Source organism: Dermacentor silvarum, chromosome 7 (genome assembly GCF_013339745.2).
Source record: "Dermacentor silvarum isolate Dsil-2018 chromosome 7, BIME_Dsil_1.4, whole genome shotgun sequence".
Taxonomy (NCBI): domain Eukaryota; kingdom Metazoa; phylum Arthropoda; class Arachnida; order Ixodida; family Ixodidae; genus Dermacentor; species Dermacentor silvarum.
In genome coordinates, this window is record NC_051160.1 from 61,377,982 (window position 1) to 61,392,359 (window position 14,378).

Here is a 14,378-nt window from a genome sequence, read left to right on the forward strand (position 1 = left end):
ATATGCAATAGCTGGCATGTCCTTTTATTAAAGGACAGCACATACCCCTGTGGCACACTGAAATTGGCGGGAAAGAGGTTCATTACAGTGCAGCACATACCCAGTGCATTCGTGCATTTCTTTTCTTCATTGAGCAGCAGCACATGACCTGTGCATTGGTGGCGCAGCGTGCTAAAGCGTGTGGCTGCCGTGTTGAAGAGCCCATGTAGCGCAGGTTTGATTTTGCCCAACGGAAAGTTTAAAATGTCTTCTTCTTTATTGACAAGGCCCGGGAAAATGGTTAAAGGCATAGAGACTGGAAAAGTGCAATAAATGCAGTACAATTATGGTAGGAGGGACAGTTCTGCTAGAGAGTTCCTCTGAAAGCTTGTGAGAGTTAAACCTCTCAGAGATGGTCTTCAATCACCCCTTAGTTTGACCTTTTTATACCATCTTTAAAAGGGCGGGGGGTAATGGATCGTGTAGCGAGTGAAGAGATTGCACGCGTCTTTGTGCGAACAGCACAGGAAAGGAAGACGATTGTTCATACAGGCAAGTCCCGCTGGGTGCATGCACCTGTTTGCAAAACTTGGTGATTAGAGTGACAATGACGCGCCACATCCTGCAAAGACCTAGCTTCCTGTCTAATTCGGGGTGCACTTTGTCATATATGCAAATGCATCGCAGGGCGATCGTCTCAAGGTTATCTCGACGACGTGCTCATGGAGTCAACCCACTTCCGGGTGCACTGCAGCGCAGTGTGCGTCGTTATCCTCCACGACGATGTTGCGGGTGTCACAAGCGGCAACTGGCGCCGGGTCCCCAATCCGGCGTCCTGTCTGTCACCCAAGACGGTGGCCATGATGCACTCGCAGGCCGAGACCTTCTTCCGGGCCCTCGCGGGACAGAACCTGCGGGAGCTCAAGGCTGTTCACAGCCTCTTACCCAAGATCTGTCGGTCAGATCATCTGTGGTGAGTGGTGTTCGGAGTGTCTTGCGCTGCCACCTGGAGGGAAGCCTGGTGCCAATCTTTCATTTTAATAAAGGGGTACCAAAGAAGGCTGTTAAATTGATGTGCATTAGTAGCCCACTGTGCTATCTTAGCGGCTGTGGTGCTGCACTGCTAAGCTCGGAGTTGCAGGTTCTCAATCCCAGCCGTGGCGTCCACATTTCAAAGGGAATGGAATGCAAAAACTGCTCGTGTATATAGCTTTAGGTGCACATTCAAGACCCCTAGGTGGTCAAAATTAATGTGGCGTCCCCCACTATGCCATGCCTCGTAATCAGATCGTCCATTTGGCGCGGGAATCCAGAGCTTTTTATTAGCACTCTATGAATAGTTTAATCAAGTTCCAGTCATTAGTTCTAGGTGCTCACCGTCGGCCTAGTCTAGTGCAGAACAATGTCTAATTACCACTGTCCTGCATGTTATTGTGCTGCGGGCTAGTTTTATACAATGGAAGAAATTGCCACGCGTGCTTTCGACAAGTTAAAAGCGAGAGGTACAGAAGTGCTGTCACAGTTGCGCACTCCCTGTACACGGAAGGTAAGCCATCCAGGTCTCCCTTGGAGCCCATTTTGAGAACTCGTGAGGCAGAGAAAGCTCTTTACAAAGATGAGCACTCTGAGGCTTGACCTAACATCCACTGTTGTTGCGTGCGCCTTTGTTGCAGGATTAATGGAACACCCGTGACGCTAGAAGGCACGCAGAGGTCGTCGTCGTCACAGTGGTCACTCGGCTTCCAGCTCTCCGTGGTGGAGATGGAGGTGGCCGAGTGCCTGTTCAGCCGTAGGTCGAACGTCGAAGGGGAGAATGCGTCGCTACAAGACGCTGATGTCACTGATGTACGTAGCATCACTTTATCTATGGTTGTATCCCAAGCATTTTCCTTACCTTTGATGAGTGTTGCATAGTGATTGCCGGGAGCCCCTGAAATCCGATTGCCAAAGCGTGGCCCTCTTTCCACGAGTTTAGCATAGGAGTACCAGTATTGCTGAATCTGATGTTTGATAAAGATTTTATTGATTGATTGCAGAGGAATTGGCCCACACAATAAAAATAAGAGGGCGCACGCACAGGAAGGGGAGACAAACACGAGTGCTTGTGTTGGTCTTGAACCGTGTCATTATCAATGTGCCTTTACCTTTATCCGCATCCTTAGCGCTGTGCCCACCCAAATGTGTACAACCAACTACTTGATGTCTCCTTAATTCTCAGGGCTGTGTGTGCGTCATTTTTCTTGCCCTAATTCCTCTCATCATATATGAAAGACTAATCAGATTAGCCCAACAGTTTGTCCTTCCGAATTTCAGTCACAGCAGGAGCTCTGACTGAAAGGGAACATTGAACTTGCTTGTCCGATACGATCAGTGTGCCTTCTGGTGGCTAATCGGCCAGATCTTCGCTCATGCTTCCATGCTTTCCATATGCGCTGCTTTTGTTGTTCCTTCCATCCGCGTAGCATTAATAGTTTCAATCAGTGCGGTTCACCTGGTCGAACCTTGTACCAATAGACGTTGCGTACTGTGGGAATGCTGCATGCATCAAGCACCGACCACGGCCGGGTCATGCAGCGAATACACCGAATATTCGAAAGACCGAGTATTTAAGATACTAGATAATAAATTTGTCAAAGAAGTGATTTGAACGTTCACTATTCGATTTGAAATCGCATATTCGAGTATTTGCATGCCCCTACTGAATAGTCGACGAGTGCTCATACAAATGGGCTCTGATTATTCAAGCAATTATGACCTTGGGAATGAGAGAGATAAAGTGCAGGTAGGGAAGTTAACTATTCGCATAGCACTGAGCCTGCTTGGCTGTCCTCCACTGGGGTCAGGGGAAAAGGGGGGAGAGGGGGAAATGAAAGAGATCATGCACAGTGAAGGTGCATACTAATTTGGATCTGCGTATGCACGTTGCTCAGTCCGGTTGACTTCAAAAACTGCACTCTTATAGCTTTTTGCTGATGTTATAGGTAAGGGAATGGTCCCACAAACTTGCTTCCACTGAAAGCCCTTTCATCTTCAGTGAAAGCGTAGTCACATAGAATAAGTAGGTTTCTTGTACCCAATTTCTTTATTTACTTCATTATCTCGAGGTTTTTCTAGGCTGACTTGGTATGCGTGTCTGTGTCATATATAGGAAAAGGCGTAAAGTCAATTTTTTAACTGCCTTGGAAAAGCTGGCTCAAATTTAGCCTATACCTTTCATTTTGCCTATGGCTAATAAACAAACAAAAGGCATCACAGCAGGAAGTGGTAACTAACTAAAGACCAAGGAATGTTGTTAACTCTTTTCCTACCATGGGGAAAATAGGTGTTTTTTGTATGTTACGGCAGATGTTTTTTTTTTTCTGAAGGAACTACTGCACTCAATGTTTAATGTAATACATAAACAGAAAGCAAAATGAATGCACTTTTCACACATGAAAGTTTTATTAACAAGATGTATGTCATAAAAAGATATAAATTGTTAAAATCAAGATTGTGCGATAAAATTGAACATAGTTTGTAAAGACACGCTTGGGTATCTACTAAGAAAAAAAGATGTTATGAAAATTATGAGATATAGAAAATGTATTGCTGTCTATTAGGCACTATCTCCGAAAAAATTTAAAAATTTCGTTGAACAGGTATTCCGCTACAAAAATTTAACTGCAAGAACTACAGTTGGGCGTGCCGAGCTGCGGCCGCCGATGTTCCGGGCTGGTTTACGTCGTCGTCGCTTTCAGACTCAAAGTCCGCATCCTCTGATTCGCTGCTATTCGATGTATCAATAAGATCAGCTGCAGAGGCAGCGGAATCGCGATATCTGCGATCTCCCGAAGCGCACGCGCCGTTCTCGGAGCCGGACATTTTTGCGTTATGCTTTGACGATCGCGAAACTTCGGAGCGTGTTGAAAAATCACCTGCTTGGCGGAAAAAAAAAACGAACTGCTTTGAAAACAAAAATATAGTTTCTCCTCTTTCACATCCGATAGCGCAGCGTGTCCATGAGCGGCGCGGAAGATCTCGAAAGCGCTGTTTCAAGCCATCGATAGTGGGCGGCTATTTTTTCGTTCTCCTTTGACGATCGCAAAACTTCGGAGCGCGTTTAAAAATCACTGCCTCGTGGGAAAAAAGATAACTGCTTAGAAAACTAAAATATAGTCCTCCTCCTTCATGTCCGATAGCGCGGTATGTCCGTGAGCGGCGCGGAAGGTCTCGAAAGCGGCGTTTCACGCCTTCGATAGAGGGCTAACCATGCCCAATGGGCACGGTATGGAAAGAGTTAATGGCTGCTGTGCTACATTACGAAAGGAATAGCTGCTAGTACAGTAGCACCTCTGTATAACGAAGTCAGTAAAATAGTGGGGCTGTGCAAATATTCGAACAGTTTGAATATTCTCGAATAATATATTTTTTATATTCGTATTCGATTCGAAAAATAGATAATAAAAAATGGTGAGAATATTCGGTTGGATACAAATATTCGAATCAAATTCAACATATTGTTGGCAGTGTGGGTGCAAACACAGTTCTTACCTTTTGTTTCTATTTAATTTAAGAATTATTGGCGTGATTTCGTGCTGAACTTTGTGGTGATTTCGTGCTGCTAGCGAGATTTCGCCTGTAAAGCATACTTAGCCACTAAATGTCGAAACTTTGCGGGAAAGCCAGCCTCAGTAGAAAGGGGCTCGGGTTTGCAAACAGTGAGGGTGCACTTTTTTTCCCTTTTTTTTTCTCACAGCACCGCCCCCAATTCTGAGCTTATTGCTTGACAGCAAGTGCGATGAGTGACGACTGGCACAGGGTCAAATGCCTCCAAGGTTACGGGCATTTGATGCGATGTAAGAAGGCACAGGCTGGCGAGTGGGAGGACAGCTAGTGGGAATTACTCAAATTTTCCAAGTTAACGTGAGCCAAATACGCAATGTTTTAGTATAACGACTTTCTAGTACATATTTTTTAACGTTGACAATGTAATTGCAATCTTCCTACTTAAGAAATTAACCCAACTTGCTAATAAACGCATCGTGCATACCATAATTTGATATTCAAAGCTAAGTAGTCGTATTCTATTCGTATTCGAAAATTTTGATATTTGCACATTCCTTGGCACTTTGCTTCGTTATGTCGAAATTTCGTTACATTGAAATTCGACCTTCTATGCAAATAAGTACAGTCGCTGTTTGATTTTTCTTATACGAAGAGGCCAGAAAATTTTCCACGCCAAAAAAAAAAAGACCCGCACCAACCTGCCTTACACCCCCCCCCCCCCTTTCCCCCTTGCTCGCGCGAGAACACTGCGCTCGCGTCAAGCCACCATCCTTCTTGGCTTACCCTTGCAAGCTGTCATTTGCACCCAAAGCATAGAGAGCGTGGGGCGCAATAGGATCTTATCGCACTTGGACTGCATACGCAACATGACCCTGCTCTCCTTCGTTGGTCACTCTTCGTCATGGGGCGCACGACTTGAGAGGTGTGTTCGCAAGCAGCCGCTGGTAATTCAGTCATTTGACAATCTTTGTCCGCTGAAGTTTCCACTTTTCGTCTCTGTATTCCTTCGCGGCGCTAGTGAAATTTCGTTATATTGAAGTTCTGTTTATTGAGGCTTAACTGTACTTAAACGATGTAAGGTAGTGCTTACCTAAAAGAAAATACTAAAGATGAATAAAGCCAAGAAAGTGACCGGTATGATACTCTAGCCGGATGTCTATTAATAAAAGATTAGTCAGCAAAGGTTATCATGTAAATTGAGCTGCCACTCATTGCTGCAATCCTAACAAGGTGTATCCCTTTGAAGTGGATGATAGAACTATATTCCAGTGTCACTTCATCGCTTATCATTTCGTACATTTATTTCAGATTCTCTCCTACTTCGAAAGTGAAGACACCAAGAAGAAGCCTTCCGAGGCGGAGCCCTTTCTGAGGCTAAAGTACGAATACCCAAAGATAACACCACAGGTACCCTACTGCTTTCTTTGTTTCTCTTTTTTTTTTGTTCTTGCTATTGACGCTTTTGCAAAATCTTTGTTGGCATTTTCCTAAAACAAAGCTTGCAGGCTTCTTTTATTTTTCTCTTTCTTATTAGAGCACTCGCTGGACCTATGTAAGTTCACAAGACTTGTTTTGTTGCTTTTGTTTGTGCATTGTGGGATGCAGATCACCTGCTGGCTTAAATTTTTCAACTTTTGTGTCCTTATCTGCAGCCCATCAGGAAAGTAAGCAATTTATGCATGAACTTTGCACAGTTTTCACTCTGTTGTCTTAATTTTACTTTGAACGCTGCAGCTTATAATTCTTTCTTTGCATTCCTTATTCATTCAGCATCCCTCTTTTTATTGTCATGTTTTCCTAATCTACCTTTTTATGATAAAATACCTGAGCTGCCTATGTTATTCGAAATCAAGCGTTCAGTAAACAGTTTTGGGCAGAAGCACTACACTGATGTCAGCATATTTTCAGGTAGTATTGTGGTTGTTTAGTTACTGGCCACTCACTCAACTCGTTAACATTGGCCTGCTGCTCTTTGGCCATACCTTTCCCTTGGGCCACAAAATGCCAAATTCATCATTACTGCTAGGTTTTTTTTTTCTTGTTTTTTGTTTTTAAATTGAATTGTCAATGAAAACTCCGAGGAACTGTTCTGGAGCTAAGTGTTGTACTTATTGTTGCAAAAAGGATGTGAAATGAATGTGCTGGTTAAGCTGTTATTCAACGAAGTTGGTCAACAAAAGGTATTGGGGTGGAGCTTGCAGTGAAATCAACATTAGCTAAACCAAGTTTAAAACCAAATCAGATTTCGTTTTGCCAGCCACACACACACACAGAAAAAAAAAATGGTGGCTTGTACTGTTTTCTGGCATTAGCAAGATGTCAACGACTAGTTAAAAAGAGGCCGCCAATAGGATACAGTTTTGGTACACAGTGGCAATGAACTGTCCTCCGGAGTCTTAAAGCCCACACGAGACATTGAGTTGAGAGACTACATACCAAATGAGGGAATGTGGATTTAGGAATTAAAACACTAAGGAATCGCTGAGAAATTTGTGTGTACTATAAATTCACAGAAGGTTCACACATAGTAAAAGAAAAAAAATAGGAGGAGGAGGCTACATTGGTGGCTCTGGAGAAAACGAGTAATGAAGTTAATAAAGCCACATCAGCCTACTAGGAAAGCAAGCAGATGCTGTTAATTAATATAACAAGTTGTAAATCATATCTGATCTCATATGTACACACAGTTTGTTTACTGAGGATGAAGTGAAGGTGATTAAAGAAAGGTCCCATCCTTGTCATTTCTGTGCTTGGTTTATGCCTCACTCGATTCGCGTCTCTTTCGGTGGTACTGTTCGTGTTGAACATGGTCGGTTCCAAGAGTGTCTGTTGTTCTCTGTGCAGACTCGGACAGGCAGGGACCAAACGACCGGCATCAGCTTGGAGCTGCTGCCAGCGCAGATCGAGCTGGACAGGTCCCTAGAGGACCGCATCCACGCGCTGCTCTACCCTCCTCCACATTTCTCTTCCACCAGCGAGAAGAAAAACGACATCTGGAGCATGTCGGTCAACGTGAGTGGCTCTTCCAAATGTGCGCATCTGGCTCATGAGGTGCTGTCTCTAGCGTGTGATCTGCTGTCTGCACCATTCACAGAATACACCGTACAGTCAGTCGAATTTGCCGGACTCCCTAGGGAAGGCGAAAACGTCCGAAAAGTCGGGCAGTTAGAAAAAAAGAATGCATGCCCTTTACTGTCCTCAAGGGCTCAAATCTCCGCAGCCACATCCAAAATAGCTCTGAAGTATCTGCCAGTACTCTCGTACTGTGACAGGAGATGGCAGGTGCGCGCGTGTGTAATTACGAAACACATACTGTGTCCTGTGACAGTGGCTCCTTTCATCTCTCTTGGTATGCTTCACTGCAAGGCATTCTTTATGCTTGACCGAGTAACACTGTTGTATTGCGGTGAAGCTGACTTTTAACATTGCTCGTTTCTTAAAGTCGTGCCATGCCTTCCGCTCTTCAAAGCCATCGGTGAGAAGGACAAAGGCAGAGTCGAGAGGTGTCCATTATAATTATGTAAATACCCTATTTACTCGAAGCTAGGTTGACCCCTAATATTGAACTTGCTGAGAATAAAAAATTATAATTTGAATATAGGTCGATCCATATGCTTAAAAAAAAGAAATGAACATGACACACCTTTATTTACCATAAGCTTGGCTACTAAATCGCTCTAGTTGATGCAACAAGCTGCATCCTCGTCGGATGCTTTGCAGGTGTCCTCGGTGCCATCGAGCGTATTGGATATGCCGTATTTAAAGCCAGCATAGATAATCTTTAGACTGCTTTTACGGTGGGTATAGCGGGAGAACTTTTGCTAGCTTTGTTCACGAACATAGGTCAATAGCTCATTTTGGATAACATTTTAGAAGAAAAAAAAGTGGTCGACCTATGTTTGGAAAAATACGGTAGTTTTTCTGGCCCTTGTTTCTTAACCAGGTTGAGGTGTTGAGCACTTGGGGTTTGTGAAATCTGTGCAAGGTGATTTGTGTATCTTGCGAGAGGTAGCTTTGCAGGTGAAGAAAAGGTTTGTCCTTGTCAGGAGGTCAAACCCATACTTGGACCTTTGTATCTTGATATTACTGTTAGGTGTATGCAAACATTTTTCATGCCATGCAGCATTGTGTGCAGTGTACATGTGACACACAGCTATGAAAAGCAAACCTGGTGATGATTTTGTGTTGGGATGGTGTTTGGAAAGATGGCACGACAGAAAGAGGTGTGCGCAGAAAGAAGGGTGAAAGGAAGAAGAGATGCACCTTCGTTGCTAGGCGACACTTGTTTGGGTGGCGCATGCGCTCGCAAAACCTGATGTATGTCGCCTCCACAATAGGAAAAAAAAAAGAAGTGTCCGCTTTCTGCGCCTTGTCGTCTGCTAGCCTACTGTTCCGGCTACCGTGAAAGATACACAGAAATCGAAGAATCCTCAGATTTAAGAATATTAATTCCTAGTACTGAGGCGTTGTTAGCATGACACGGAAACTGAATATTGATCATTATTCGGAAAGTTTGGTAATCTGAAGTTCGTAATACTGAAATATTTTTGCATTGAACCTATCGGCATTGAACCGACGTGGGAGCGGCCCGCTACGTGCTGACGCGCGTTCCGAGGGACCGTAATAAAGTTTTAACATACCATACCATTGAACCTATCGGCAATCATCGAGGGATTTCTGAAAAGTTTGTTATTCTGATAGTTCGTTATTGTGGTGTTCGTAGTAACGAGGTTTCATTGTAACAGACAAGGAGACAAGAGAGACTTGGGACACATGAAGTGCTTGTGCTAAATTTCCTTTCCTCAAAGCTCTCTGCCTTGGTGTTTTTAGCAACTATCACTATTGGGACATGAGCTCTTTGTCAAGGTGCATCTGTGCTCTCCCAAGTGAAGCGTGTTAACATCCTTGCCTCCTTCTTCTCGTCTCTCCATGTTCAGCAAGACAATCAGGGTTCTAGTCCCACAGTGGCCAGGACCAGCATCACGTTACGGAGCCCTTTCATCAAGGCCAACTTAAGGTGAGCCCACTGACATTTGCAGCTGCAAGTTTTCTCACAGCAGGTTTTTCACTCTGGATAAAAGCGTCACCTTTGCAAACTTACCATGCCATGGGGCCGTTGTTGGTCTCTCAGTTGTGTCCTGTTGAGCTGTCTTTACATTGACGGCTTAACGAGGTTGTGGGAGCCAGGGGGTTTGCTTGCTTCCGAACTCTCAGCTTTATTTACCAGTGATACAAGAGAAAAAAAAATTAAGCAAGAACAAGTCTTGTCAGACACTGGAGAAATACTGCAAGCAGCATCGCACCGTGTCACCAGCCGTGCATCCCTCGTAGAAGGTGGTTAGTACCCGGGAATTGGAATGCAGGTATCAGCACACCGAAGCAACGCGCAGAAGCCACTCACCACTTCTACGCTGCGAAGACTGTGGAAGCTGTTCCGCTCAGTTGGAGTGAATTCTGGAATACATGCGCCAGCGCTGCACCGAAGAAACGGATAAGCACCGGGCAGTCGGGCAGTTTGAGGCTGTGTTGTAACAATTCAGTTTGGGGATTTCTGCCTGTCAACTGCCCTTCATTTCCGTACGGCAAGGGTGCAACTTCATAGGTGAATGTGGTTACTTGCTGGTTTGTCGGGTCACCTAGTCTTGAGTGTCACTTGTGTGCACCATCAGTCTTGCCTTTCCACAAAAGCGTGGGCGCTATTGGCAATGATTGCGCGATTTGCAGTTGCGTGTGACTGCTGAATGGCAGCGGAGCGGCGCGTAGAGTGTTGCTACATTGCTTCAATGCTAATCATATGAACGTTGATAGTCCTGTCTTAATTTTGCCCGTTTGCCCATTTTTGCCCATTTTTACAATACCCGAATGTAACAATGAGCAGCTATTGCCACCATAAATGTGTGTGTGTGTGTGTGTGTGTGTGTGTGTGTGTGTGTGTGTGTGCGCGTGCGTGCATTTATTTGTTCTATGGTCAAATAAAGTGCATACCATAATGTTCCCAAGCCGCATTATTCTATAACAATTCAATCTGGCTACTGGGTGTCTGCGCCGAAACAATAAAAACTTTGAGATCCCGGAAAAAAAACCACCTTTGTGCTGGGCACCCCGCATGGCACGCCTTATGGAGATCCTAAGGGGTTTGCCTTCCACCCCTACAATGTCCCTGAAAGGTGCAAAAGGGAGGCTGGATAGGTAGGCGCGAGGCCGGGAATGCCATGCGGTAAAGGTGTGCCATATAGGGCACGCAGCACAAAGGCGAGTGTGACAAAGAGGCTCTTGGTTTTCTTGCGAAGATTTCGCGTACTTTTTCTTTTGGTGCGCACACCCAGTAGCCAGATTTCATTGTTAGAACTAATAATGTGGCATGGGAGCATTGTAGTTAGCAGTTTATTTTAGTGTCGAACATGTACAAAAGTTGACTGTGCATCGGCTGCTCATTGTTTATCCAATATATAATATCAGTATTGTTATAAGTGTGTTAGGCTGTACTCGAAAAAAAAAATTTCTTTCAATATCATGGCGGCTTGTTTCTACATGTGCAGTTGTATACAGCTGTCATAAAATGCAAATGACGCACAGTGCACCCAAGTCTCCTTCTGGACTTGCTTAAAGGGTCCCCAAGCCTCCTTCCCATTATTTTACTCATTTTCAACAGACAAGCTCATTGTGCACAAAATACTTTGACAATCATCTTTGGCATACATGACAGCACTGAACACTGCAGGGGGCTGTAGGGACGGTAGCGATGCTGGGTGACAAACTGTAGCGGCCGTGTAGTGCATCAACTGCCTGTAACCTTGCAATCACAGTATGATTTCAAAAAATTCTTGCAGATGCATGTTCATCGTAAACTGGTACAGAGCTGCCGCTGTATAACCAATTTAACCTGTTTTCCGTTATTTCACGAGGAGGTGTACGTTAGCTGCGTTATTCTTTTGGGCAGCATCAATTTTGCAGTGCTGTCGGGAACTTGTTGTCTCTCATTATTTTCCGTTGGCAGGTTTCCTATTCCAGATGTGCGGCCGCTGCAAGAAGTGCTCCGCGAGGCTTGGTGGGAAAAGAACCTGAGGCCGGACATCCTGTCGGTGGAGCTGTTGGAGCCGACGCTGTCCACGACACTCGTTGCAGATGAGAACGAGGACCTTAACCTGGTTATAGACTGCAAGGAGGCACATCGTAAGTGTACATGATGCTGCAGGGGGGAAAAAAAGTACCAGCTTCGCCTGAAAGGCATCGCATTGAAGGCGTCTCGGAATGCTGGCGTAATAAGGAACACCGCCCACAGCGTTGCAGGTGTCTCGTCTCAATCGTGCAAGAGACGAGGCGGAAGCAAACCATTGGCATTCGTTGGTACCTTAAGAAAGAATTGTAGATTTACCTTTGACATTTACTGTACATTCTACCTAAACCAGTGTATGCACCAGAGTGTGATATGCACGTGTGATATGCTCAGTAGGAATGCTAGTGTGTGTGCTTTGTCGGCAACCAAAGTTGTTGTTTGGCACCGAGCGGACAAAACTGTCTTTGCAGCTGCTGTACGGCATTTGGAAAGCAGAGAAATCGCCTCGACAATCAAATTGAGGGCATGAGTGACAGCCTGAATGCTGACAACTTTGTTTGCAGCCTCGACGTTTGTGACACCGTATGTGTGAGTCAGTCTCAAGATTGATCGACACTGCCATCCGGAACCCGAAATTTCAGTCGCTGTTATATAGCTTCTGTAGGGCAGGAGGAGTGTCACGTGCAAGTTCAAATAATCGAGCAGGTCTGGAAAATGTGGTGGCGAGTGTGGTGTTAGTTTCACAACAATTAAGTTTCCGCTTCGACAAAATGTTCAGTGTCCCGCCAGTTTCCTTGTAGAGGGGTTTCACTTTACTGCTTAAAAATGTGCCTAGGGCCTAGCATTTCAGCCTTTTTGGTTGTACAGCTCTGAGCAATAGTTTCTCATCTCTCGCAGTGTTCTACAAAGAGTCCCAGCTCTCAAAACCAGTGCCATTTGCAAGGGTGTTTCGAGATCCCAATGTGAAAGAGGAGGACTTTGACTTGCCCAGGTAAGAGTTTCTCGTTTGATTGTTAGCTTTGCTATACATTTTTTAAACAATAGCCCCGCACATAGCCATAATGCCCTCTGAACTATTGCGAGGTCGTATGGGCGCCTACTCAAAAGCTCTGGGTACGATGGAAGCAAATGTGTGCATTACTTTTCTGTGAGAATTGAGAGTGGGGTGTCCTTGCACACTGATTGAAAGGTTCCTGCTCCCTCTATCAAAAGCCATTCACAGCAGTAAAAGCCTCAGTTGTCAGCCAACCAGTAGAGAACCGCAAGGGCTGATTCATTAGGGAGTTTTAACTGGTCCACTCTTTACGAAAAGACTGGATTAGGGTAAACGTGAATGGCAGTAATGACGCTGGTAGCGACATTTTGTGACTCTTTGTGCAATAACACGGGAAATGTTTGTGCTACGTGGGTGTTCTCCTCGAAGCAAGTAAATTGAAAAGAACTGCATGCTGATTGCATTGCTGCCGACTCTTTACACCAGCAGATAAGCAGAATATGGCCAGTCACTGCAACCAAAGCTGTGTCCTTTGGTTAAACTGTGTTACAAGATGGCTCCACCAACCCGGCGGCTCACCTGTATGCTTCCAGTAACCCAGCATTCCGTGAATGCTAATAGGGAGCTTTAGATGTTGCGTACGCATACCTACCAAGTTTTATGATTTCATCGTAAAGTGACCGATTTTCCACACATTTTTAAGAGTACAGTATTGACACCTTTATTGTTACGATTTTCCATGTTCTGTATTCAGAATGCATGCATGCAGTGAGAGTTGGTTTATGGAGTTGCTATAGCTACTGCATCTTGCCTATTCGCGGTGCCATTTTGAGAACACTGAATGTGTTGACTTGTATTCAAAGCCAACGATCATTTGGTCATTGGCATGATCATGATCATTGGCAGCAGTGCTCAATGACTGCTGCTACCGCTTGAAGAGAGGCTAAGTATAGATCTGCTCTGGACGACATTCAAGCAGAGTTCAGCTGTCTTCAGTTGGAAGATGTACTTGCTGATGTAACTTAGGAGTGAATTGATTAGAAATGGTATGCGGTCTCTGATGCACGATAAGTGGATGGTAGTTCTAAGTACGACAAACTTTCAAAAGTTATGTTCGGTGTCTTTACACTCCCGCATGGGCAATGCAGAGTGTGAAAAAGATTTTAGCAAGGTTAAAGAGGTAGGCACTCATTTCCTTACCTCTGTCGAAAAAAAAAAAAGCAGTGGAGCATTTGCTAGTTGCGAGGTGTGGTCAGCCTCACTCGGGGAAGTACCATGAACAGCTGTTCGACAGACTTTCTTGGAAAGGCCAAAGCTGCAACAGCTGTAGAGCTAGCCCAGCCCTCAACATCCAAGGTGTAATGAGTTTGCCGTGCCACTATGTGATGTGCTCGTGATGTCTGAGCAATAAAACTTTATGCAGTTTTACTATTGGCATCTCGTGTAGTATTTTTAACAGTCTGGGGTTGGTAGGTATGCGCACGCAAACAAACAGCTTTGGATACCCAAAGCAACCTTTGTGCAATCAAAGTGCCACACCCTGCTTGCGCTCTTTTGTATGCATTCTTATGTGCAGCTTTGGGGCTCTTTTGTGTACCTTTTCGCATTATTTTGTATGCCTGGTGGTTTGCATTCCTCGAACTTGGGTATGCATAATCTAAAGCTCCCTTATTATGTATACGGACAAGGCAAAACTCTATTGTCAGCCACTAATTGACTTGTGTGAGATGCTGGCTGAATGGAAGGATGCTGAACTGGTTCGGGGCACCCAACAAACGAATTCTCCTCGTTTCACCAAAATGT

The 14,378-nt window shown here is 44.8% G+C and overlaps 1 protein-coding gene across 1 annotated transcript in view; it reads left to right on the forward strand.

Moving 5' to 3' along the window:
* Positions 1-14,378, forward strand: part of LOC119458907 (autophagy-related protein 2 homolog B-like) — a 96,447-nt gene that overhangs the window by 28,145 nt on the left and 53,924 nt on the right. The window contains 7 exon segments of the mRNA XM_049671501.1: positions 667-952; positions 1,653-1,824; positions 5,833-5,931; positions 7,369-7,536; positions 9,462-9,541; positions 11,522-11,697; positions 12,479-12,572. Coding sequence (XP_049527458.1) covers positions 667-952; positions 1,653-1,824; positions 5,833-5,931; positions 7,369-7,536; positions 9,462-9,541; positions 11,522-11,697; positions 12,479-12,572 — 1,075 coding nt within the window.